The sequence below is a fragment of the Rhipicephalus sanguineus genome, chromosome 8 (genome assembly GCF_013339695.2).
Source record: "Rhipicephalus sanguineus isolate Rsan-2018 chromosome 8, BIME_Rsan_1.4, whole genome shotgun sequence".
Taxonomy (NCBI): domain Eukaryota; kingdom Metazoa; phylum Arthropoda; class Arachnida; order Ixodida; family Ixodidae; genus Rhipicephalus; species Rhipicephalus sanguineus.
Window position 1 is genome coordinate 10,088,437 of NC_051183.1, and position 25,783 is coordinate 10,114,219.

The 25,783-nt window shown below is 46.0% G+C and overlaps 2 protein-coding genes across 5 annotated transcripts in view; one reads left to right on the plus strand and one right to left on the minus strand.

The window, feature by feature from the left end:
• Positions 1–4,842: 4,842 nt before the first annotated feature.
• On the minus strand, positions 4,843–7,919 carry LOC119401318 (probable methyltransferase-like protein 25). Its single transcript, XM_037668014.2, has 2 exons — positions 7,511–7,919; positions 4,843–5,967 (listed from the first exon to the last, which is right to left on the minus strand). The coding sequence occupies exons 1-2, from the start codon at positions 7,732–7,734 to the stop codon at positions 4,866–4,868; spliced, it is 1,326 nt and encodes a 441-aa protein (XP_037523942.1). The 5' UTR covers positions 7,735–7,919; the 3' UTR covers positions 4,843–4,865.
• A 460-nt stretch (positions 7,920–8,379) lies between these two features.
• The window catches only part of LOC119401320 (serine/threonine-protein kinase D1), a 58,307-nt gene continuing 40,903 nt past the window's right edge, over positions 8,380–25,783 (plus strand). For 2 of the 4 annotated variants that reach the window (XR_007417314.1, XM_037668016.2), the window contains exons 1-7: positions 8,412–8,633; positions 12,541–12,687; positions 17,050–17,188; positions 19,220–19,351; positions 20,883–21,046; positions 23,442–23,742; positions 24,128–24,275. Coding sequence is in view for 3 of the 4 variants with exons in the window: in XM_037668016.2 (XP_037523944.1) it covers positions 12,544–12,687; positions 17,050–17,188; positions 19,220–19,351; positions 20,883–21,046; positions 23,442–23,742; positions 24,128–24,275 (1,028 nt within the window). In the remaining variant the exon portion in view is untranslated. Of the gene's footprint in view, positions 8,634–9,193; positions 9,403–12,540; positions 12,688–17,049; positions 17,189–19,219; positions 19,352–20,882; positions 21,047–23,441; positions 23,743–24,127; positions 24,276–25,783 lie in introns of those variants that run through there. The other 2 variants (XM_037668017.2, XM_037668019.2) reach the window with 2 other exon arrangements.

Consider the following 25,783-nt stretch of genomic DNA (forward strand, 5'->3'; position numbering starts at 1 on the left):
GCTCAAATCAGCCAATGGCTGTGTCCACGAGCTTATGACACAGTTGAAATTGATTCTATGGCATCATTTGTTGCAAGAAGAGCGAGCGATCTGTAGCCGACTTTGAAACTTAATTGCAAGTTCCCTGCCGCATGCTGCGCTAAAATGTTTGGCTAACATGCTAGCAGGAGGCCTCGACTACCAATCGGCAGGATTTCCTGACCACTTTCAAAAAGTGTTGCGGGCCTCTTTAAAAAAGACCGCGTGCGTGTAACTTCTATTCTCTTGTGCTACAGTTCACAATGCTTCACCTTACACACTAGCAGCAGTTAGGAGTGCTGTGCAGCACTTGTAAAGCTTGGCTTCAATCCTATGTCTTCACGGGAGGCTTAAAAGATAATGGACTTGGAATATTGTGGTCAGGGCACACAGTCGCAACAAGAACTGGAAGAATCTTGCTGTACCAAGCCACAGGCAAAAACACTGACACGCACATGTCGGAAACACCATTCAGCTACCTCACTTTACATTTCAGAGATGTAATGAATTTTCTACATAACATTTGTGTAATAGTTCTTGATTGAAATAACATTGTGTAGCGTAGTTTCAGGTGCAGCCAGTAGAGAAATTTTGTGTGCATACATAGACAGTGTCGAAAGTGCCCCTGGCAGCATTGGTCCCAGCATTGGTCCCAACCAGTGGTCAGATCACATGACCACAAATCTTGAGGTTAACTACATTGGAGGATCTCCGCTTAATTCCCATGAAGCTTGGCTAGATAGCCTTGAATTCAGGATTTCCAACTGTTTTTGTGACCTACACACCAACGCACTAAAATTGGAAGTACTGTACACAGTAAAACCGCATTTTAACAAAGTTGCATCTGACATGTTATATCCGAAAATTCGATTAAACATTTATTCGTAGCACCGTGTGAATGCCAACACAGATCCTCATTTACTTAGTTAAAACCTAAAATTTGTTATGTCAAGGTTCATCCTATGTGAAACTTGTTTCATTTCATTGTGTACTGTGAAAACATACTGGTTGGAATGCATAGCTGTGCCTTAATAGTGGCGTGCTGCATCTGTTAAGGCACCTTTGTGCACTTTGCATCCATGACTATTTTCTCGCTGTAAGCAAGAGTAATTTAAGCCAGGCACTTCAGCACTTTGTGTTTCGGTGGCAAGTAAGAGACAAGCATTTGTGGCAGCCTCATAATTTATCTAGGGGTAGCACAGTGAAGCACAGAGGAATAAAGTGATCGCATATGTTGAAGTAATCCCAAAATACACAAATTTCTTCCCACTGGTGTCAACATGCGTGCATGCATGAAATATTGGCTGAAGCTACTGCTTCTTCATGTCCAATTTGGTGGTGTTAGGCTTGGGCATATATCCTTGCTTACCCCTGTTGCTGCAGAAGTCTTGGGCGAAACTGTGCCTTGTGCTCGAGCCCAGCGCATAGAATTTTGGTAGAAGCTTGTACTCTGGAGAGGAATGATTCAAAGTGTGGTAATGACGGGGAAAAAAAGGTAAAATGACGCTTGTGACCAACTCCTGTTGCTATCTCGGCATGTTATAGTTCTCGGAAATTCTCGATTGTCGAAATGCAGAAATTGTTCTGAAAAGTAGAATTCGCACATTATCTGTGCTACTGTTTTTGATGCAGTTCATTGGATAGCAAAAAAAAAAAATAATAATGCAGCTGTGGTCCATCCTCTGAAACACTGGCTCTCATTCGGGCACAAATAATACACTGAGGAAAATGTTGTACAAAGTCATGTTTATTTCATTACAAGAGCAAGAGAATATAAATATTGTGACACCAAGGGCTGTACCATTTACAAAGATGCGAATGAATACACTCACAAGTAAAATTTATGAAGTGGATGAAATACCTTGTGTGAAATACTCAACCAACAACTACTACGTGTGGGCTTGCTGAACTGGAGACCTCTCCTGACTAGGCAATTCATATTGGGCAACTTCACAGCAAATTCTCTAGGACTAGGTCCACTCTTATTTAATAAAGGACACCACAACACCATTAACATAAAGCTTATCCATGCAGACACACAGGAATGTATGAACCGATATCAAACTTAGCAAAGAGAAGTACTGTAATATTACAATACTAGTCCAGTATGAATGCACCAGCTGTCATAGACTGCATACACCAAAAAGCTGCAAACAAATTTTATTGTGATAGCAATTATATGGACACTTTGGGCGGGTTTTTGCTGTCGCCGTCATGTCCCGGATATGTATATATATGTTTATATAAATAAAAGCCAGAAAGAAAAGTCAGAAAGATTTTCCGAAGCGTGCCACCGGTATTTCAACCTGCAACCCCTCGCTCTGCAGTGCAGCGCGTTAGACAACTAGGCCACGTGCCATCCGTTCTTTGGAATACTAATGGCGAGCTATTTATATACACCATTTACTGCTGGCGGTACGCAGAGCTCGGAGGTGCTTCAGCGTGTGCAGTATCACCAGCGAGATTGCCCGAAGGGTACGCTTTAAAGCAACGCTCCTAGATTTTGCTTCAGTGTGAAAACTGTGCTTGAGACGAGCGCTATAAAGTGGCCCTTTTCAGTACCCACTCGCGATGTGGAACGCCGGGTAAACAATGCGTTGAACGCCACCGCGCGGCAGGAGACATCGAGGGGTCACTCCACAAGCCGCACTTTTCTAGAAAAAAAAACATCTAAGAGTATTGGGGTGTAGCGTGCTGCTCAAAGACGAAGTAACAACTGTGACATTTCTTTTCAAGCGTCCTTCCAAATGTGTTGTTACGAAGGATTAGTTATAGTGTTCACTGTAATATCAGCTTAAAAATACGAGTGGAAAGGAGGGGGACAAGGGGGTATTCAGCGTTCAGGAAATTTGGGGGGGGGGTGTTCTGGCATCGAAACAACCTCATGGCTATGCCCCTGGTCACGGCGGATGGTGCAGTGTGTCCATGAACGGCACAAAATGTCTCGAAAGCGGCAATTCAAACCATCGATAGTAGGCTATCGATGCCCTATGGGTGCAGTATGGAAAGAGTTAAAGAGGAAGTTGCCAATAGCAATATCGTAAGCCATGACCGTTGTTAGTTCGCGCTCGTTCTGTGTGCGTCGTTTTCCTGTGTCATTTGCGCTTGAACGGGGCGCTGCAAGTATCGAGCTGCTTGTAATTCTTCGTGTGACATTCTAATTTGTTGCTATCGTATTCACTGCTTCGCCCTTGCAGCGAAACTGACTTTTTTTAAATATATTTCTCGCACTGCTGTTCCTCATCATCTTTCCTGTGCACTCTGTTCATAATCCTGGTGCAGAGGCCAAATCAAGGGCATTTGTAGCCTTTCTGTTAGCGTAAGAAAAAAACGCCAGGCCTGCGCGGAAAGTGCAGCATAGTCACAGCGAAAGCTGGAAGAGCAGCATTTCTAAAGCCCCTTGTAACCTCTCTTGGGTCTACTAATACGATTGCACTAGCAAGGTACTCACTACGCCATAAATCATAATTTTGTGAAGTTGGGAAGCACCCACTACGACATTATTTGTCATTCAGCAGAGAAATGAGGTACCAGCTACACATCTTTGATGCATTAGGTGCACTTCTTTGATGCGGCGGCTGGTGACGGAAGAATTATGGCTGAGCCCTTTGTAATGGGTTGAAGCTTTAAGCGACCCACTAGTTACATAATTGCATTGTGTGATGCCTGGTTACAGAATTCGCATTGTGTGACGCCTGGTTATTTTACTCTTCTACCACACTATATTACATATGTTAATGTGGTTCCTTCCCAACATGAAATCTGTATAGGGTCTTTTTGCATAGAAGTTTCAAGCACTGGCATGGCTCTGTAGCAGAATACTGGGCTCCTACGCCGAGGGCGCAGGTTCGAGCCCCGTTCCATCCTGGATATTTTTTTTTATTTCGCGCGATAGCGGTTGTGGACACCAGTGGCGGCAGACAACTACGGCACCAAAAACGGCCGTTGTGATCTCATAACAGCTTTCACTGTAAAACCAATGCCTCCTCCCCTCCAGTACACGCACACATTGTTGTTTTTTTTGTGTGGGATTTCTGGTTTTCTGTATTAAATTCCTGCTGCCACTTTCTCAGTTTTAAGCATACTATCTAGATGTTGGTGCAGAGAGGAGAAGGGACCTCCTAATATTTTGACTGTTTCCAAGGGCATCCTCTCAAGCAACCTGCAAAGTGCCTCAAGGTAGGGTCTGACTACAGTTAAAGGCATTTTCATGTTTGTGTGCCTGAAGCCAGAAGCCAGCCTGCTTACAACCTGAAGGCAAAGATTTCTACCCTGGTTTAAGCTAGAACCAAGGTTTTAAGCATAAATTAAGCGTAAAGAACTTAAGACTGTTGGCATTTTGCAGCATGGTGTTTACAGATGCCTAAATTCAAATAAATGAAATGTGTATGTGTGGCATTTAAGGGCAGCTTTGTGATCCCAGTAATAAACACTCGAGGCTCCGTTCATCCAAATGTGCATGTACAAACTGACTTCATATGGTTCTCTGCATAAGTTGCAAATATGAGGCTTGCTGACACTACCAACAATGGCTTTTTTTTCTTTTACAAAGTGAAATTAGCGCAAATAAAAGACGGACACAAAGACAAGGCAGGCAAGGACAGGCCCTAGTTTTTTGTCTGTCTGTATTTGTGCTAATTCACTTAGTTAAAATGTAGGACTAACTAAGCCCAACAGTCTGTCCTACTGAACAATGGCTCTTGTGGGTTCTGTGCATACATAAAGACAGCCTGTCATGTGCTACAATATTTCTCCAGCGGTGAAGCAGTTTTCCAGCTACGAAGAGCCTTGAACAATTAGTGTTAGCCAGACATCGGCAATCCATGTAATAACCAGCAGGTTTCGCTTCACTCTCCTCCAACGTATTGCATGAGTGCCACAAGCGCGTGGCACCGCGGCGACACCGTCGGGTCAAACAGACGCACTATGTGCGCCTCCGCCACCGTCGGCCACTGTTCGAGTAAAAACACGAGTCTGTCCAGAAGCAAAAGTGCCTCGATGCAGCCGGCCCAGGCGATGCGCAGACGGTGGAAAGCCAACAACCGACGTCTCTGTTCGTCCCCGTACTCGCGCTCCAGGCACTCTGCTTGCGCCCGAAGCGCCGACTGGTCGACAACATCGCGACCAAGCCTCCGTAGAGCTTGCCTTGCATAATCGGCGAACATGCCTGCCACTGCCAGTCGACCCACTCGCTTTCCGGAGTCTCGTTCCTGGTCCGTCAGCATCAGCTGGAGCAGAGCTCGCCAGAAAAGCGTGTCGCCGGTCTCCTGGCGGCGGTCGGCACACTGGGCTGCGAGCATGCGTGCGTTGCGACCGGGGTCTCGACAACCTCGAGCCCTGAGCTCCTGGGACATGGGGAAGCCACGTTCCAGCAGGTGGTAGCAGCAGCCAACCAGGCACAGGCCTCGCACCCTGGGCACTCCACGCACGGCCAACCGCAGGGCGCTGGGTCCCAGCTCGCCGCAGGTGTGGAGACCACACACCAGGAGTCGCTCCTTCTCGTTTCCGCTGAAGGCGGCTTCCACGTCGAACTTGTCGTCGACGCTAGCCGTGAGCGTCCGCAGGCGCTCGGCGCCCTCGCCCTGCAGCATCTTGGCGGCTCGCTCGAGGGCGCTGCGGTTTCGGGCCTCCGAGCTGTCCACGGCGAGGACTCGGAGCGCGTGCGGCGGCCCGCACATTCGCGCGGCCAGATATCCCTTGCCGCTGCCCAGGTCCAGCAGTTGCCGGACTCCCAGGCGGTGCGCGAGCGAGGCCACCAGCTGGGCCATGGCGTCCACCTCGTGCTCCTTTTTGGGGCTCATGCCGCGCCCTGCAAGGCTTTTGATGCTGCTCTCGCTGTAGGCCGCCGGGTGGGCGAGGCGGTCGCCGTTGCTGAGAGCACCGAGCGCGGACAGCGTGTGCCGCTCCAGTTCGAGCGCCAGGGCCTGCAGCGCTGGCACGTGACCGGCCCTGCATGCGCATGTGGTATACTCTTTAAAAAGCGAGTAAAATAGGTCTTTTTGTTCCACAGCCACAATCATCTCGCGTGCGTTGCATTATCGCCGCGCTCCCGGCATTGCCTGGTCACGAACGGCATGCGTGTTATCAGCGAGACATGGCAGTCTTGATAGAGTGGCGAGCGCTGAGTTTTCAAAAAAAAAAAGTAAAGCATGCAATCCAGGTGACTATTATTATTGGGGGTCAAAAAAGACACCCTTTTTACTCGATATTTTCTCAGAGTGCACTTAAGCTGGCTGTCCTGCGGCGCTGCAGGCTGCGCAGAAGACATTCTTGACGCGGGTCACAATACTAATTGGATAATTCAAGCTGTACATATCTCATTCCCGTACCCGATTACTTAGGCTAAAGCCACGTGAGCGACAACAACGGGTGCCGGTGCATAAAAAAAAAAAAAAGTTTAGTCCACGCTTGCGTTTTCTTCAGGACGTGCACTTGCTGCTATCCACTCAAGGATGCTTACGTAACGTCGATAACGTAAATGCTGTTCTTGTCCTGGAAGTTCCAGAAAAGGAAGGTACGCGGGACATTCTATGATACGAGTACAAGAAAACCTCCAAAGGGTGTAACCTTTAGGCTGTATCTGTAAAAAAAACTGTTTGCACCCTTTGGGCAGTATTTTTTATCCCACAACTTGTCGCTGATAGCGCTCGAGCCGTTCGTGACCTGTAAGTTTCGGGTGCGCGTCGATAACGCAGGCAAGGCACGCAAGATAGATGCCGATTATTGTTCACTCGAAGAAAAAGTCGAGTATTTCTGCCACACAACAATAATTGTCATCTGGCTTGCTGGCGTTTTATTTCTTGAAAACCCGGCTCTTGTTACTTTCCTATCAAGAATTCTATGTCACGCTGATAACGCGCGCGCCGTTCGTTATCGGGAAGTGCCGGGACCGCGGTGATAACGCGAGGTGGATGACGAATACTCCCCAAATACTTGATTTTTTTAGGGTGTTGTGTGATAGAAAGGCAACCCAAATACTCCCTTTCTATAGATACTCTAAAAAGAATAGGGGTATTTCGGGTGTCAAAAGGGGCTAAACCTCCCTCCTGGCTACGATGCAGTGGTGTGCTTCTTCTTCTGTCTTCGTATTTTGCACTATGTCCAGAACCAGCCGATGTTTCCATCTCGGAAGATTTTCATGTGCTGGTAGGTCCACCTTGCATCCGGTCATAGTTCCCACTAGCAATATTTCGGGGAAACCTGGCTTCACCTGATCAGTTTAATCATTCGTTTGTCTAAACCTAACTGTGCTTAACATGCAAATTGAACTTCGTAATGCATTGCAACGCTTCGAAGGCGCATGCAAAAAAAAAGAAGAAAAAAACACGTTTTACGGCGTCCTTGTTGTCCCAGCAACGCCTGCATATCTACGAAATACCTAGTATGGATACGTGATATTAACAAATGGTATTTTCCGTATCGCAAGGTAAAGATGTAACCTATGTGAACACGTACGGAGTGAAGGGCCCGCTCAGCCAGTCACACTTCCTACCTCACACATTCAAGATTCATGAACTGTTCAGTTCCCAAGCACAAGAGTTCTTCTTCACTCAAGCTGAGCAGATCCCTGCCGACATCGGCGTCCACGAGGTGCTCCCAATGCTGTTTTGTGTAGAAGTCCACCATGTGGGCATTGATGAACGACTTGTGCGCCTCTGTGAAATCGGCCACTCTGCTCAGTGCGTGCCGCAATTCATTCAGTCGCGAACTCGACATTGCGAAGCGCGAGGAGATGCACTATCGTTTAAACAGGGGTTTGTTACGTCGGCTGGCGCGATAGGCTTCCTTGATAGTAAACGGCCAGCACAGTCTGTCGATTAATGGGCAAACAAAGAAAACGGACTAGCCAGACCACCCGCTTTCACCAACCCAGCTAGTGCATCGCGCGGTACACCCGGTACACACACAAATCATACGCGCCACTGGTGATGCTATAATGGCTAAAGAGGTTAGTGGTGCTAGTGATTCCTCGCTTATGTGAACATCAGTCCGCCACAACGGCGCTGCCACCGACAGTGTTGTAAAAAATAAGAATTGTGAAGTTATAAAATTATAATAAAAATTAAGTTTACGCCCGCACGTGCGTTTTTAGATTAATGCATAACGTACAAATTATAACTAGAAAGAGCTTTACGTTTACTACATCGTTAGTGATTTTTTGTCCTCGTGTGATCAAAAATATAAGTTGGAAAGTTTGCGATTTTAGTGCTATCTAGTGGCAGTGTTTTAAAGCTTTATTACACACGAACGTGAACGGTAAGAATACGTTCAGGTCACAGTCATAGGATGGCAGGCAAATCGCGCGTTCACGTTGCTCCGCAATGCGCTTGAGTTTTATGTCTAACTTTCGGTTGGCTCACTGAGAGTTCTCAAAATTTTTAAGGTGTTCAGCAAGTGGTTGTTCTCTCCGAGGGAGAGAGCGGTGTTTACAGTGCGTGTGCTCCTTGTGGCGGTGCGTCCGCGCGTTCTGTGCTGCTGCCCGCGGTGTTTTTTCGCTGGGCTTTCACCCGTGGCGTTTCGCCCACGGTGCGGGGATGCGTCTTCTTCTCCCTGCTTGACCGGCGGCTGCCCGGCCGTTGAGAAGAACACTGGAGGGGACGACGTGCCGCCGTCCGGTAAGGACCCTTCCCCCAATTTCAAGCGCGCTCGCCAGCAGGCTAGTCGTCGGGTGATTTTCGCCTTGCCAGGAAACCGGATCTTCGGCCGTGCTCTTGAACGCACTCCCCTCGATCCTGTCGCGTTGGCAGTTCGTCTGGGCCACTGTGGTGTGCAGTCCGTCGTCCCCCTGCGCACCGCGAAAACCAGCACTGGCAGCGCGACCTTCGAAAGAAATAAACGTAAAAAAAAAAAAGTGCGGCGGGCAGAATGGTAAATTACCGGCTTGCTAGCTAGCACACGACCTCAACGCGCAGTTGGCGCTCCTCCCCGTCGCTGATCCAGCCTTTCTTTTATGTATTCTTTCCAATCACGAGCCATGCCATGCCAAGCGTACGTTAATTCGCGGTCTTAGTACTGCCTGATTCGCGGTCTATTACACGATAGATCGAGCGAACTCAGAGGAAAACACGGGAGGACCGAGCGCGGGCAATCTTGTTGCGGCGATTTCCCGCAGTCGTATCGACGGCTGGCGCTGTCCAGTTTAGATCTCGTTTCCTTCGAGGCGATCGTGCGTTCATTTCCAGGCGGGCAAAAACTTTCTTTTGACGCATGCCCGCTGGTTCTTGCCGTGACCTCCGTCACAGATAGACGCCAGCGCGGAGCGCCCCAGAAGCGAGCCGCGTGTCGGACGGACAAAAAACAGCTGGCAAAACCGGACCTTGCGACGAGCGTTCTTGCAGCGTTCGTTCACATCTGCCGCGATATGTTTCAAGCTCGCAAGCTAAGGTATGTGCATTCATTTTTTATTCCTCTCCTAAACTGCTGTAGGCTGGCCTTTGACATATATGCAGTGGATGTGCGGAGAGGAGTTTTGTTAATTTATTTTTTAACTGCTGCAAAGATCGCGCTGTCGTCCTACGATGTGTTAATTCTCGCATGGCTTCTCTGTCAGCGATGCGAATTGGGTGTAGCCAGCATGGCTTGTGAAATAAGAAGGGCGGGTGAGGAAAAAGTAAAGGCTGACTGCGATACAAATAAAAATGTCCTGGCGCGCTAGTGCCTGCGGTTTTACCAGTTTCGCGAAGTATCGTGGACACACGCCCGCGTCTTGTCCTTGAGTTTAGCTTTTGGTTGCGCAAAACTTGGGCGCACGCAATTTTCTTACGTGGTTAGTTTCTTTTTTCTCTGTTTTGTTTTTTATCTGCGCGCAACTTGACCGGAAGTCGTGCTGCCAGAGGTGCCCACCCTGCTTTCGTAACACAGCGCAACTTGAAAAGGAGAGCGGCGGAGGCGACTCTGAACTTCGGAATATTTGGTCTACAAAGCGGGCAAGGTGGCCTGCAAAACCAGCTTCGCCCTCAAAAGGCCGCCGTCCCGGTCACTCGGCCTGTCCAGTGGCGTGCGGATGCCGAATCGCGTGACAAGGAACGCGCGCAGCTGCCGTCTTTCTCAGGATGTGCGGGGCGTCGAGCTCCTGTGCCCCCTCTTCGAACTAGCCGCTCGCGGTCAGCACCGCGTGCGTGCGTAGTACAGTACATATGCGTACGCGGCAAATCGCGCCATCTGTAGCGCTAGCTGTGCTGGTGTGTGCGGCGCGCTATTTTCAGTTCGCGGCAGTAATGTCATTTCGTTGCGATCTCGCGCCTTGTTTTGAGCTATCGTGGGAACGGCGCGCGCAGAGGGGACGAGTGAATGATAGTGCGTTGACCATGCGACGACTGTGGGTTTTATTGCAGCACGAAAAGCGTGTGGCCGCGTAACATTCGAGCCTGTCTTAAAATATTCAAGGGCGAGACGAATTACCATAAAGAGGCTCACGTGCTAAGTGCAACATTTAATTGGCACGTAGTGATAAGAACTTTACCTCTCGTACTTAGATGTCCTGCAAGATTTAAAAATTGCGCCCTTTGTTCTCGTTATATGAAGGCCAGAGGCCTGCAGTTGATACACGTGTATGTGTGCATAGTAAACAGGATAATGCAGGTTGAACAAAGAAAAATATCTCTGTGCCAAATCTGTATATGAAAGGCTAGATGTGTGTCTTCATACTTGCACACCTATTCAACACTGCATGCCAATACCCATTTGTCACATGTCAACCTTGGATGTACTGAAACATTCATCAGCATTAGTTCTTAAGTTGCACTGCCATCTCTGCACCTGCTCGGTTTTATCTGTATGCATAATAAAAGTATGTGCAAAATATCTGCACCTCATGAAAGGAAAACTGACATCGACCCATTCGTAGCACAAAGGTACATACAAGGAAGTGCATACAGATATCTCAGTAAGAAAAGCTTCTTGTTTGGCAAAAAATAGGTGAATGTCCATTTTCCCATCTGTCAACCTTCCTTGACTTTGCGAAATTCTGCAGAACTGATTTGCCATATCTGCACCCCATTTCCCTTCCTCATGACGTCTAGAATTGGGCCATGAATGCTTATGAGACCTACCTGAATGATGATATGCTGACAGGGGAGTCTATTCATATGAAAAAAAAATCTGCGGAAGAATAAGGGTGCACCTGAGCGCTTGCATTCCCAAAACATGACAGGCAATCCAGCTCTCTCCCTAAAGGGGAAACAGGTGTATATATGAGGTAGAAACTTTGAGGATTACAAAGAAACTTGAGTAGTTAGAAATCAAGCAACATGTGATGGAACAAAAAATGATAGGCACAGGGACGGAGCAGAGGATTAGAGAACAAACAGGTGTAGCTGACATTTAGAAGAAAAAGTGGAGTTAGGTGGGTCACTTTACGCGAAGGACAGACGACCAATGGTCATTTAGAGGAAACGCAGTTGAGGGCGGTAGCTGGTTAGATGGAGTGAGGAAGTCAAGAAGTTCACAGGCATAGAATGGAACCAGTTCGCACCAGATGGGGTGAATTGGGGGTCACTGGGAGAGGCCTTCGTTCTGCAGTGGACATAAAATAGGCTGAAAATGACGATGATGAAAGATCGCAGCTGCATATAAAAGTGGTCGACAACTCATTCATTGATTTTGAATTGAGTGAAGACAATGTTGGTTACAACAGCGAGTAGCCAAGTCTTAGCCTATCATTTAGCCAACATGAGCCATAATTTATCAAACATTAGCAATCATTTAGTGAACAGTATGGGCAGTGTGCCAATAAATACAGTAGACATAGATAGCACCGCTTAGTGTCCACCTTTCATAAATTGGGGGGGAGGGGGGAGATATCTTGTAGCAGCCACAATCTGGCCACATTGCAAGAGTGTGTTGCTAGCATCTCCTGGAACCGGTTTCTTGTTGGCGTCTCCACTGAGAGTGAGGAGGAATGGCGAGGGGGCCCCAAAGGGAGACGACAGTGGCGTCAGTTGTCAAGTTGGGACCCATGCCTAGACGTTGTTTTTCTCCCCTTCTTCGCATATTTGCGCCCCACAACTTTAAGGTATGTTTTCGCACACAAAAGGAGGCTTCTGTGTAGTGTTTCAGTTCAGGAGAGCACTTTATGTACTCTTGCTTCTATATACAGAATCTCTTTACGGTGTTGTGAAAGTAAAACAACATAGGATGCATGTGGCAACATGGAAATCTCTTATGACAATTGAGAAGGCTGAGTGCAAATTCATGTATTTGAAAAAATGAGCACTAAGAATGAAAACAAGGAACACGACAAGACGTATCTATCTTCCTAATTTTTGTACTACTCTGTACTTGTCTGTATGTGCTGCTTTGTACTTTTCTTTTTGTACAATGTTTTACTTGTCTTTTTATATCACTTTGTACTTTTCTTCTTGTACAACTTTGTACTTGTCTTTTTGTACTAAATTGTACTTGTGTTTCTGTACTACTTTGTACCTGTCTTTTCATATTGATGAACACTTACAAACTTACCAATGACTTATTTCGTAAAGGAAAAAGTATGCAGCTTACAGATTTCGGGGCTCGGTGTTGCAGGCAATGGAGCTGCCGGTGCTGAATGTGGCTGGCGAGGTGACCTTCCTGATGCAGGCAGGGGTTGTCCGCGACACGGTCACCATAGACGCCACCGAGATGAACCTCAAGTCACTCAAGGACACAGCATGCAACTTTGTCCACAAGAGGGTATGTGTTTTTGTCCAAATCCTTTCATCCTGTTTTGCTTTGAGGTCTAATCAAGTCAGTCAACCGACGAATCGGTAAACTGAATGAAAGCAGATCGTACTGCTTCATTATTTTTGTGATGTACCCGGTGTGAATGATCCAATAATTTTTCATTTACTCATAAACTACGGCTTCCTATTAACACAATACTTTTCTGGGCTAATTGGTGCGCGTCAGCTGCTTTGGAGGGCATAGGGTTACACAAAACAGGGATCCATCGTCCCCGTGTAATGTTTCTGCATCCATATGGTTCTTCAGAAACATAGATCCACAGTTGAAGACAGTGAGCTTTCTGGTTGGGGAAGCTTTTTGAGGTAGCTGCACTAGAGTTTGAGTTAACCAAAAGGCTAGCAGTTTTGCAAAGCAACAGGAAATAAGAGGTTTATTGATGGTGCAGTTTAGGCAAGGGCAATATACCAGTTTAAACAACAAGACAGCATGATGCACCATGTAGAAAGACACCGGCTTCAGTTTTCGTGTAAACAACCAACCACCCCTTGCGTCACGAGTTTGTGTTGGCTGCCACAATCCTTGCAAGCGCCCTCTCCTAGCAGACCTTTTCAATGGAAAGAGGGGGCAGACTTGCACGGGTGTACGAAGGCTGATGTCCTTCAGCAGTGCATTTTTGGGGGATCACGCATATTTACGACACCTCAGAGGGGATTATAGCAGCACCCAGGAAGCCTTCGTTTAAGAGAGTTGTCAACGCGGTGTTCATGTGCACGTGGTTTTGTGTGCTCCATAACCAGCTATGTTTACACGAAAACCCCTCCTTGTCCCACCTCACTCGGCGCTCTCTGAAACCGAAACTGCAACTGAGCACTATAAAACCATCTCCAAATAATTAACCATCGTGAGCTCGAGCAAATGAACTTTCCAGCCGTGATAAGTGAATCGTTAGCTACCTATTGCAACAGAAAAAACAAGATGAAAAATTTTTGTGTCAGTGCTCCTTTAAAAGGACTTGAAGTAACATCCATGTGGCGACAATGAAAATGAGTACTTGCAAGAATGGGCTCGAAATTGGAGTTGCTTGGTTTGAAGCATAAATTGTAGTCATTTTCGCAATCATTTTTTGTGTGATATCGAATGTTGTATTCCCGAGTCACAGTCCGTGCCTAATATGAAGAAATGACCCAAGGAGTTTGTCGGATATCTGATTGCTAATGTCAGTTAGTGCAGAGAGCCCTGGATGTAGAACACTTTCGAAATTCTTAGTCACATTCAATTACGGTTTAAAGTCACGTTCAGCAATATAAATGGCCTCCTATTTGTGACTCCATGCACCAGTTCTCTCCGAGTCCTTGCCACGCATGCAAAGGTCTTTGCTTTTGGGTAATGCAAGTGCTAAATTAAATTTTGGGAGCTCGAAACCTGTTGTGGCCGCCATTTTTTGACACTGCATACTGGAACGACAGTGGCTGCAACATCACCAGGTATCAATAATTTGGTTAAAATTGAGGAAACAGGAAAGTAGCCAAGAAGTAGCCAAGACGTCTTTTTCTGCCGCCACCAGCCTAAAAATGTAGCCAAATTAGCACAAAATAGCCAAACCTGGCAACCCTAACCCTGAATATGACTAGTCAGTGCTACAGAAAACTGCTAATGGTTTGAAACTATGTCCATGCAGTGAAGAATTGGATAACAGCATAAGGAATGGAAAAACAGACTGTGGCATAACATCACATATCATTGTCATGTATTGTTACACCATAACATATCATTGTCACATATTGTCACATATAATATCCTTGCAATGGCTTATCTTTGTAGTGTCTTCCGAAATGCTAGTAAGGCTTTTTGCATTAAGCCAATGCCAGAACTCAACTCGACCACTTAACCCTGGTTTGGAAAGTGTGTCTTAACTGATGCTATGTCGTTGTTGTTGCTACTGCTAATACTGCTGTCAATTTCACAAACAGGAGTTATATATTGATTCCTGTTCTTGTGTAGAAAATCTTATAGAAGTGCGATTTGCTTGGCCGAAGTGACGGAAAGTGATTAGCTAGTAGAATTATGCTATGCATTCATGCATGGCTGACTGCCAGTGACACAACTTATGGGCACCAAGTTCGTTTAATGGACCACTGTGGCTGCAGACTCAAATGACACACTACTGTAAACATGTCAACAAACGTGCCATACAATAAATTTGGACATCTTCTGTCGAGATACATAATTTTCTTTTTGCTGGTTCTGTTTTCAAAGCGAGCGCCACTCTTTCGGTAGCGCATTCGGAAGGAACCTCTAAAAAGAGATTGTCGGTGCCGTGTGAATGCGAGGGAACGCCTCTTCATAAAAAGTCTTTCAACATAGTAAAAGACCGCTTACGTAAAAGACTTTTTGCGCACCCGTGTGACACGGGTATTAGACGTTCATGAAAATGCGGTGTGTTTAGATGTTCTGATATATTGTCACATATCATTATTTACTATATGCCCCTGTTCATTTTAACCGGATTATTGCTTTTACCAAGTTTTAATTTGGCTTGAGATGTGCTAGAGTCGCACCAGTTTTTCTTTAATGTTTACGCCGAGGCTACAGACTATCTTAAAGGTGGGCTTTGGTGCCACCATATTGGGCTGTAGCCTTACCATTTTGTACCTTTAACAGCTCAACGAACAGTGCTATGGTAGACCCATACACATTAAAACGGTTGGGTTGGTGCATTCGACATTTGATAACGTTATTAATTCACGTTGCAATATACAAAAACAAGAAAACATTCGTTTAACGTTCAAGGGGGGGTGGCACCCATGCGTCTTACGTGAAATCTTCTATGGCAAGCAAGGCATCTCTTTCCAGATTGTGCATGCATCGCGAATAATATTGTACATTTTGAAATGCAAATAAGCGGCCCTAATTAGTCTGCAATCGGAGTTTTCCCCATAGTGGGCAGTGGTGGAAATACCGCCCATCGCTCCGCTTCACCACCCACCGCTCTGGTTCACCGCCAACTGCTTTCGATAGACTGCCTACCACTCTGATTGACCCCTTCGGAGTGCACGCTTGAGGAACCAATAGATACCAACTGTGCGTGCACAACACTATCAAACCATGCCTCCCGCCACCTGGTGATGTGAAAAGGAGTCTGAACAGGTGGCATTGTGGTTTTAAAGATAGCAAAACTCTCGTGCCAGCACAAGCATCCTTGCTTCCGTTTTTAATGTGTGCCATAGATACCAGAAGTGCACGACCAGAAATAAAAGTGCAAAGGTGTGTCAAAAGCGAGAAGTTTGAAAACTTGAAATTTTGAAACGTAGTATTTTAAACATAATACTAATGAATTAAAGTGACAAAAAAAAACACCCTTGTCGTCAGTGGGGCCTGAACCCATAACCTTCTAATCACATGTCCGATGCTCTAGCTCTTAAGCTAAGATGGAAGGTGTTCCCCGTCCAGTTTGTTGGGTATTTGTGTGTAATCTGGGAGTGTTGGCCAGCACCGCTAGTAGCCAAGGTGGTGAGTGTGGAACACTATTTTTTTGGCATCTTGATCATTTTCACAAGCTGGCAGCTGGCCAATAAACCCTCCCATGCTACCTGAAGGTCAGACAGTTGTGGTCAGACATCAAGTCAGACAGTCGTGGTCGTTTTATTAACTTGTAATATTACAATGGGCATGACATGCATTCACAACCGAGATTGATGACATGTCGCGACATGGTAAGAAATTTTTGAACAAGGAACGCCACAGGAACCAACATTTTTATATATTTCACAATGCCGCAGGCCAATATGGCCTGCGGTAAGCAAGGACTTTTCAACACGACTTGTCATGTACGTCTGAATATGAATGGCATTCTTTATTTTGGTCATTTATTTAACTGGTATATCATAATATGCGCAATGTAACATCAATGACGTGCTATGACATGTATTGTATTTACATTCCTTAAAGAATTCTGTTTATTACTTAACCGGTTTTACTGGCATAATGCCAGCAACGGCTAGCGTTGGCTAGTTCTGTCAGATGGCCGCTTTTGTCATGGCATGTTGGCTATGTACTCTTATAAAAATGTAATAAAGAATGTGTGTACTACTGTGCCTCTGCTTGACTCCAATATGTGCTTTGCTCTCTATGACAGTGACATTCGGCAAAATTCACCACCTTCTCCCTTTCTTCTCTTTTTTTTTAAAGGTTGACAATATTGCATTTGCATAGACCTGGCATCTCTTGTGTCTCACACTTGCTGCTTCTCGGCATTAAAACCGCACAATTTGGTATTTTCTTGTCAGCAGCTGTCTTGAATGGTAGTAGTGTTGCATGTTCAAGCCGGCTTTGTCTTTGCTTCCTATTGGCCCCACACACTGGACTGTCCAGCTGCCGGAGCACGGCCTGAACAGGCTGAGTGAGCGGCTGCTCCTCTTCCGGCACGACTACAACAGTGAGAACATTCTGCTGCCCATCAATGCTGCTTCTGATGTGGCCGAGGGCACCCTGGTGGAGATTGTCGTTTCAGGCAAGTAGTAGCCGGCTTGGTGGAGCCACTGTGTGTGCGTGTGTAGGCAAGCCTTTGTTCACTCCGGAGACATAGGCTGTGCCATAATACTCGTCGTAGACGGTTACAGCTAAACAGAGGGTGGCCATTTTAAGTCTCATCCCAATTCTCACGTAGCCGGAAAAATAGACAACTTGGCGAAAACAGCATGAGAGACAAATGCGATGCACGCTACTTTTCTGTTCAGACAAGATGGCGGCTGAGCGGAACGATTTGATCTCGCTGTTATAGTCATCTGCCCACAAGTAGACTCTTTCTTACGGGCCTAATGTAAGATACGTTCAGTTTTTCACAGATTCGACCACAGAAGGAGTTCAAAAATAACAATTATGTTTGTTTTTCCTTAGCTTTCTCTCGTTGACGTGAGTTGGCGTCACAGATATCGTGCAGACGCATTCCATCAATTGGACGACTCTGGCTTTATGCTCTCTTGCAGCATAGACTGTCTGTGATGCTAGCCAGAATGGGAACACACCCACAGTTGCAGGCACAAGTGATGGCTGAAGCAAGCAATATCATCCGACACTGAATTTTCATTGGGATTGTGCAGTATATCAGAAAATTGACACATCATAGAATATCAGATCAGAAATGTAGGAATATAAATGGTGTACAACGCATCGATAACCAGGGGCGTAGCCGGAAACTTATTCCGGGGCCATCCTACCCTTTTTTATCTGTGTCTGTATATGTCTGTGTGTGCACATGTACAAACAAAATGTAAATATTTCAGGGGCGTAAGTATGGACCTGCCCGTCTGGCTACACCATTGTTGATCACTGCACAATTATAATTCAAGACACTTAACCCATTATGTTCTATTCACTTTTCGGTCGTACGAAGAAAGAATGAATATTTATCAACACTTGCGTATTCATTTCTGTGCTGGTGCTAAGGGCCAGCATCAGAGAATCATAGTTTATGTGTAAGCTCTCAAAGTGGCCTCTCATATAATGTTTGTAACTCATTAAACTGTTATTGAGAAAAAGAGCTTGAATATTATTCTTTCCAGTGCTGCATAATTAACTTTCACGTGTCATTTTGGTTCATTATTTTTATAAGGTTTCTAAGCTGCCAGTTGATTTAGTTTTTCATAAGCATTAATTTCATCTCCAACTCTGTGATGCAGTCTTTAGAAAAGATGCACATATTTGCTTTTTCTGAAGTTATCTACATTTCTTTTTCATATGCATTACCCTGGCATCTTCCATTCATTCATTCATTCATTCATTCATTCATTCATTCATTCATTCATTCATTCATTCATTCATTCATATCATTCCGTTTATTAATACTGTCAGTCCTGCTGAGGGCTATTTTGCAGGAGTGGAAGGTACATTGTAATACTATCATACACTCAGTGTACATACAGAAAGAAATGCTTTTTTGAGAAAATATAGTACAGTAGGGTAAATCACACTCTTGATTATCTATAATATACTAATATAACACTAATATAGTAACAATAGTAACATAACTAATATAACAGTCAGTTGGATGTAGTTGAAAAAGGTACAACAACAATAATGGAAGAAACACACGCGTACAAAATTAGAAGACGTGCAAGAAAAATCACATAACTAAATATGGTCATAATTTTAGGAAGTCATTAATTCCGGCCAGAAAAATGTCTAAAGTAGGCGAGGTTACAATGTCATCGGGCAATGAGTTCCATTCAGCTTTAGGGAAAAAACTAAACTTAAAGCATTTATTCCGCGCAAACACTGGGGCAGTAAACATACTGTAACGATGTCGAGAAGTTTCGTTATGCTTTATTTGCAGTTTTGCATAAAAGCAGAGCTCCCAATGATTGTGGCCCACCTCAATTAATGGCTTCTAATGTGGGGTTGCAGCATAAAAGGAAACTGCATTCTTCGGCACTTCTCTTCATGTTGCTCGGAAGGTAGATCAGTCGTACAGTGATGTGGGGCTTCTTGTAGAACCCTGCTTGTGCTTTCAATGTTCTTCTTACTCTTTTGTTGCCTGGTGCAGCCCAAAACCCGAGTGATGATGTCCAGATCCGGCCGCACTCGCTAACGGTGCACTCGTACAAGACGCCCACCTTCTGCGACTTCTGTGGCGAGATGCTCTTTGGCCTCGTCCGGCAAGGCCTGAAGTGCGAAGGTGAGCATGGGCCCTCTCTGTCAGTCAAATACAGTAGACCCTCAGTAAACGGAGTTTCTGCTTAATTGGAACAACTGCCTCTAATATGATTGGTTTCGTATCTAAATTCTACACCTCTGTTATGGCACTCCTGTTAAACAGAACATATTTTCCCGGCCCCTTGAGGTTCCACTTATTGACAGTCTACTGTACCGAACTTCAACATTTGTTATCAAGTCATTGGTTGACACAAGACATGCCTATCTGTATACTATATTTCTTTAGAGAGACACTAAAGTCAAACATAAAAGCAGTGTAGACAGATTATGTTTTCAGAGCTCTGTTATTAAATTCATTAAAAGAGGAAATGAAGGTTAAAGTTTCATGTTTAAATTTTGTACCAAAACTTCAGCACATTAATGTCAGTGGGACATCAGGACTTTCAGTCTTTTCGTGTATTTTGGCCACATTGGTTCACTGGAATTTTCTGAAACTTGTTAAGACTCCAGGCCTCTCACAACACAATGTAAATAATTTTGTAAACAAGCGATAAACGGCTACATAGGCCCTTGTAGACACCATCAAAATCTATGACGTCACGCCAAGCTCAGGCGGAACTTCAAGGTGATGTCACCACCTGTATTTTCTTTTTGTGCATTTACCAGCTTACCAAGCAACTTCTTGCAGTAAGAGTGGCGCTTTTTGTTATAGTGTGCATTCAGACGCTACACAGATAGCTATTCCCAAAATGTGTGCTGCTTATCTATGTAGGAACAGGGGTGTGGCTGGGACATCATACTGTAACACTTTTTGCATTGTGAAGTTGGAGTTTATTAATGCAAGAAAATTAATTTTTCCATTTAGTGCCCATCTAAGGGAGTTCCTGGGAGTTTCTTGATAATACATTGGGACTTAGCATTTAGCTTGCATTTGTACGACAATGACTCACTGCTATCCTGGTTGATTATAAGTGTAACGAATGTTCTAACTCACCTCTTTCCGCTTGCATTTCGTTTTTGCCTGGCCATAGTACATATATTCCGTTTCATACTTCAGGTGCAATGCTATAGAAGCTAGCAAGACTTGCAGTAGATGCACTCGAACCAAGGAGTAGTTCTATGATTTTACCACCGGTAATGTGATTTTTTTCGTTTGCTTTTCGGTTGACTGAGTGATAAATAAAGATGCTTTGTGTCTTAGAAACAAACGAACCCCATTATTTGTATGGTTGTCAAGAGCTTGTTCTGGATCGCTTAGCGTCTGTTTGTTTTTGTATCGTGTTCTTTGTGATTAGTTTAGCACGAAGCTGAAGCCAACTGCGGAGGCCTCAATTACAACGATTAAATCCAACTGCAAGACACGCGGACCTACACATTTTGCTGACCAAACTTCTTGTATAGCTTCCACAGCATTGCACCTGATGTATGAAACAGAGTATAATAAACAGAGGTGGCCACGCTACCACTTGCTGGACCTTTGGCGCAACATCGTTGATGGCAGTGCCGTGAATGTGAGCTCTCAGGTGCACCTGTTTGTTAATTTTGTTATACAGGCTGCGGGCTCAACTTTCACAAGCGGTGCGCCTACAAGATCCCCAACAACTGCAGCCACGCACGGCGGCGGCGGTCCTCCACCTCGATGTACCCTCGGAGCCCAACGGAAGCAATCCAACGGACTGCATCTAGCGCAGCTACCTTCAGTGACGACCATAATGTGGTGAGTGGGTCCTAGACTAATGGCTTTCAGATGTTACTCACCTTTTCTAAACTTTATGCCTGAAACTATGTAATTGTGATATCCTCTGCCACCTTCTGTGTAGCTGACATTTTTTTATTTATTTTTCTTTCTCTTTTTTTCGCTTTTAGACCTTTCAGTAACTCGGCAACCTGCCATGATGTATTCATTAAACGGAGTGAATACAAATGTAGCATTGTTGAGCACTCGTGGACTTGAAATGCTTTTAGTGGGCAAATAAAACTTACTTCAAGGTTGTCTGTCGTTACTTGCTTACAAAAATATTTTGCATGCCTGTCTATACTCCTGTATTCCTACTGAGATTAGAAAAACCGTTTTCCTCAAATCTTCTTGCTTCTACAGTGCTTGGCTTCACTTCAAGATTGATGTCCTAAAACACTGTCATGCTAGCTTGAATCTTAAATCTTGCTGGTATGGTTGCATGCACTGAAGTCAACACTTTGTGACATGCTTAATGTAAGCTACATTCTCTTTTTCATAGATTCGAACATGAAAGAAGTTCGAGAATTAGCAATCTCTCTCTAGCTTTCTCTTGCCAACATGAAGTAGCGTCACGTAGCACAGATGTCATCCAGGCGCTTTCTACTACAGCATAGACCGCTTATAACGTAAGTCTCCGGAGTCGCGAATATCCGCACTATAAGCGGTACCGCACTATAACCAAATCAACATTTTTGAAAGGTTGCACGTGTGCAAAACATGACCAACAGGCAGGCGCGCGATTCATGCGACTGGGACGCAAGTTTGCATCTGCTTACATTTGAAAATGTTGAACGGTTAGCGTCCGCGGACCTGCGGTGCCGACATAACGAACGCGGAAAAAATGCGCCGTCACGGGAAGTCGCCGCGGTAACATACTGCGCGTGCGCGATGTCGAAAACGGTGGCGACTGCAAACCACCACTCGAGTGTTTCACACGCACGCCCGCGTTTTCGTTAAAGATGTAAGCCACCCCTTCTAAATGCAAAATGTTTCATTGACTCGGCACCAAACCGCGACTTCTGTAGTCCGCGGCCACCGATATGGCAGCTAGTGCCCGTTAGGCCTAGCGTGCGCGTTGCAACTTCGCATGCCGTCACGAGAAGCTCGCCCTAGACAACACGGAGATCGGGCGTAGCAGAGATCGCACTCGCGAGCCGAGGGCATCGCGCGATAAACGAAGTTTCGGTTCGCGGTCGGGAGAACAGCCGCGGCAACTATCCTGAAAAAGTCTTTCAAGGTTGTAAGTCCGCCTGTTGGTGGCAAAGGCGAAAACTCAATCGCGTCTCAAAGCATTGTTACTTTCGGGGGAATCGAGATTGCACGCGCGATATCTGCGCTCTACGACGAAGCAACTATTTTCCCGACGGAGACAAACAGCGGTAACGCGCCCTTGATGCGGACGCGGGCGCCCGTACGTAGCGGAGCGCGCATGTCAAGCGGCCGAAGAAAGGGGGGCAAAGGCTTCTCCGTCGGCCACGCAACCGCTCCCCCTCCACACACCACGCACCCGCGCCGGGCTGCTGCCTCCCACCGCAGTCCCTTTTTTTTCTCCCCCCGCTCCTTGTTCGTTCGTTCCGCGTCCCCTCCTCCTCCGTAACGCCGTCGCCGCGCCCTCCGCCGCCGGCGCATCTCCGCTGAGAAGCACGCTCGCTCCCTCGCATCTCTGAGAACGTCCCGGCAGCCGCATTATAACCGGCCTTTCATCTCGGGGGACTGCACAATAAGCGGTATGCGTATACAAGGAGTTCTATGGGAAGGTAAACGGGAGTCAGAAAAAACCGCATTATAGCCGGTACTGCACTGTAAGCGGTTACGTTATAAGTGGTCTGAGCTGTACTCTTACGACTTTCCCTCTATGCCGTCTTCTAAGCTGACAGCTTCGAAGACAGCATTGAGCCCCAGCCTTCCGGGTAATGGACCATGTCTATGGGACAAGATGCCACCTTTTATCAGTAAAAGAAAGCAAAGAAACACAAAATTGTTATTTCTGAAACTTCATTCCTGTTCAGATCTGTGAAAAACTGAACGTGTCTTACATTAAGCACATAAAAATGCATTTACCTGTGGGCAGATAACCGTACCGGTGAGATCCGCACTATCGGAACATTCCGCTCAGCCGCCATTTTGTTTGGACAGCACAGTAGCCTGCATCGTATTTGTCTCCAGTGCTGTCTTCACGAAGCTGTCTAATTTTTTGGCTACATGAGAATTGGAAGAATTGGAACGGGACTCAAGATGGCTGCTGTCTGCTTAGCTTTCTATTTAGCCATCTACGGAGAGTATTCGAACACACCCTATGATGCTGGCTAGAATTGGAACACACCCATAGTCATATGCTTCAATGTTTAACACCAATGATCCTTTCCGTGTGCAGTTGCTCAGCAGTGGGAGCAGCTTGTCGTCCAGTTCGCGGGAGAAGCGATCCCCGTCGCTGAACATGGGGCGTCCTGCGTGGGTGGAGCGGGAGCTGGCGGGCCGTATCTGCATACCGCACACGTTCGTGGTGCATTCGTACGCCAAGCCAACGGTGTGCCAACACTGCAAGCGACTGCTCAAAGGCCTTTTTCGCCAAGGACTGCAGTGCAAGGACTGCAAATTCAATGTCCACAAGCGCTGCATGGACAAGATCCCCATGGACTGCACGGGCGAGGCACCCCGCGAGTGGGCCGATGCCTGTGAGTGAGCTGTGGCCGTTCGCCCTTTGCAAAACTGGGTGCAGCTACAGAATGTAGAGCGTAACAACTGTCAGATGCACATTTTCTAGGATATTCTATGCATTTATTTATTTATTTATGGCTCACTTCTGTTCTTCAGCACGAAAACACACAAGCCAGATAACCATTTCAGGACTATTGTTAGTGAATGGGGCACTTGGCAACTTGAGGTTAGCATATTTTGTTGAAGAGTCTCAAGCATCTTGAGGTCCAAACTTGAACTGTAGAAAAATTGAAAACCAAACTGCTTATTCAGTTCACAGCATGTGAAGTTAATAGTTGGCTGTCAATTTCAATATTTGAGGTTTTAAACCTGTGGTGAATGTGTTTTATGCATGGCAAACAGCTCAGGACAACTCTGAGAGCAGCTCTGAGCTGGAGAACAATGGAGAGCGTGACAACGTGGAGGATGACTCTGACACAGAGAGTGAACAACACGAACCACGACCACCGGTGGACAACCGTGAGGATGAGCTACCCAAGACCAACCTTGAGTGAGTGCAGACAACTTTTTGCTGCATATACAGGTGCTCGCAGAATTATTCAGAACGCTGAACAGGTGGGCGCTGCCAGTGGAGCGCGCTGATGGAAAAAATAGTGCCATGCTCTGTGCGTGTGCAGCATCCATCCCTAGCAAGCAAGCCTCACTCTATAGTGCATCTCAAAGTGCATCCATAGTCCATGTCACTGCCTTGTGCCAAAAGGCTAGCGTTAGGTGCTTCTTAACACTAAGCAAAACGCCAGGTTTGCCAGCACTATTCATAGTCGCGCCCCGTATATATACTACCCAGTCGGGATAGTGATGTCGAAAAGACAAAAGGGGCCTGAGCCCTCGAACCCACTCGCATATGCGTGTATGCTCCAATGTGCGCACATACACAGCATGTCACAGACCCTATCTGCCCAGTGCCCTTCTGTGCACCGCTATGATGCACCTACCACGAGCATTTTGGCGCGAGGTAACGCCAGGCCAGATGCACTAGGGAGCGAGGCTTGTTTGCTAGCAAGACCGGCGTGCTCAGTTGGCGATTGGCCGCATGTCCGGTGTTCTGAATAATTTTGTGAGCACCTGTACTACCAGTAATTACTAGGGCACACTGCTGGGCTAGTTGGTTAGAATTCGTAATTTGTTTGTGAACCTGTTGTGTATGTGTCTTCTTATTGTCGGTCTGTGTCAGGTTGCACGGCTCCGTGTAGACTAGTACAGTCAAACACGACTGTCAAACTGGTAAATCGAATGATCCCTTATATTGAACTATTTTGGAACACGACAATGCTTTAACATCAGCGTATATGAAAATCTAGGGCTACGACGAACTAAAATAGATCGAACACTCTATATATCGAACATTGGGCAGCGTGAAACGTCCCAAGAATTTGGCTTTTCCTCACAAAGAGTTGGCTTATCCTCACGGTAGGGGACACTCCCGCATTCATATGGGAGAGTGAGCGGTGTGATTAGGAGGGCACCATGCGGAATGCCATGACGTGCTTTCTGCCATGATTCCTCGTCGTGGCGCCTGTCAGCCCGTCATCCGTGGTTGTCGATCGCTTCTCTGTGATTCTCCGCTCCCTTTGTTAATGTGATGGCTGATGTGAAACGGATGAAGCTGCTGTTCGCTGCAAAGCTGGCGATAATCAACACACTTAAACGTAGAGAAAAGAGGTCAGACGTTGCAGCTGCGTACAGCATCCAAGAACGCTGCGTATGACATTGGGACCAAGGCAAACTAGTGCCTTCCAGCACCTGACGAGTATGCACAGCTGCGTATGAAGATGTTGAGACACTATTTACATCGACACCATATTTTCCAGCATATAACTCACTCCTGCTTATAACCCGTACCTCCTTCCCTCCAACCAAAAATCGCAGAAAAATTAAAACTAAAAAAAAATTCGCGTATACCGCCGTGAAGCCAATGTGCGCACCGAAATTCGTGTCAAAAATGTGGACAATTCATTAAAAGTGGTATATCGAACTGATTGCTGTTTTTTTTGTGTG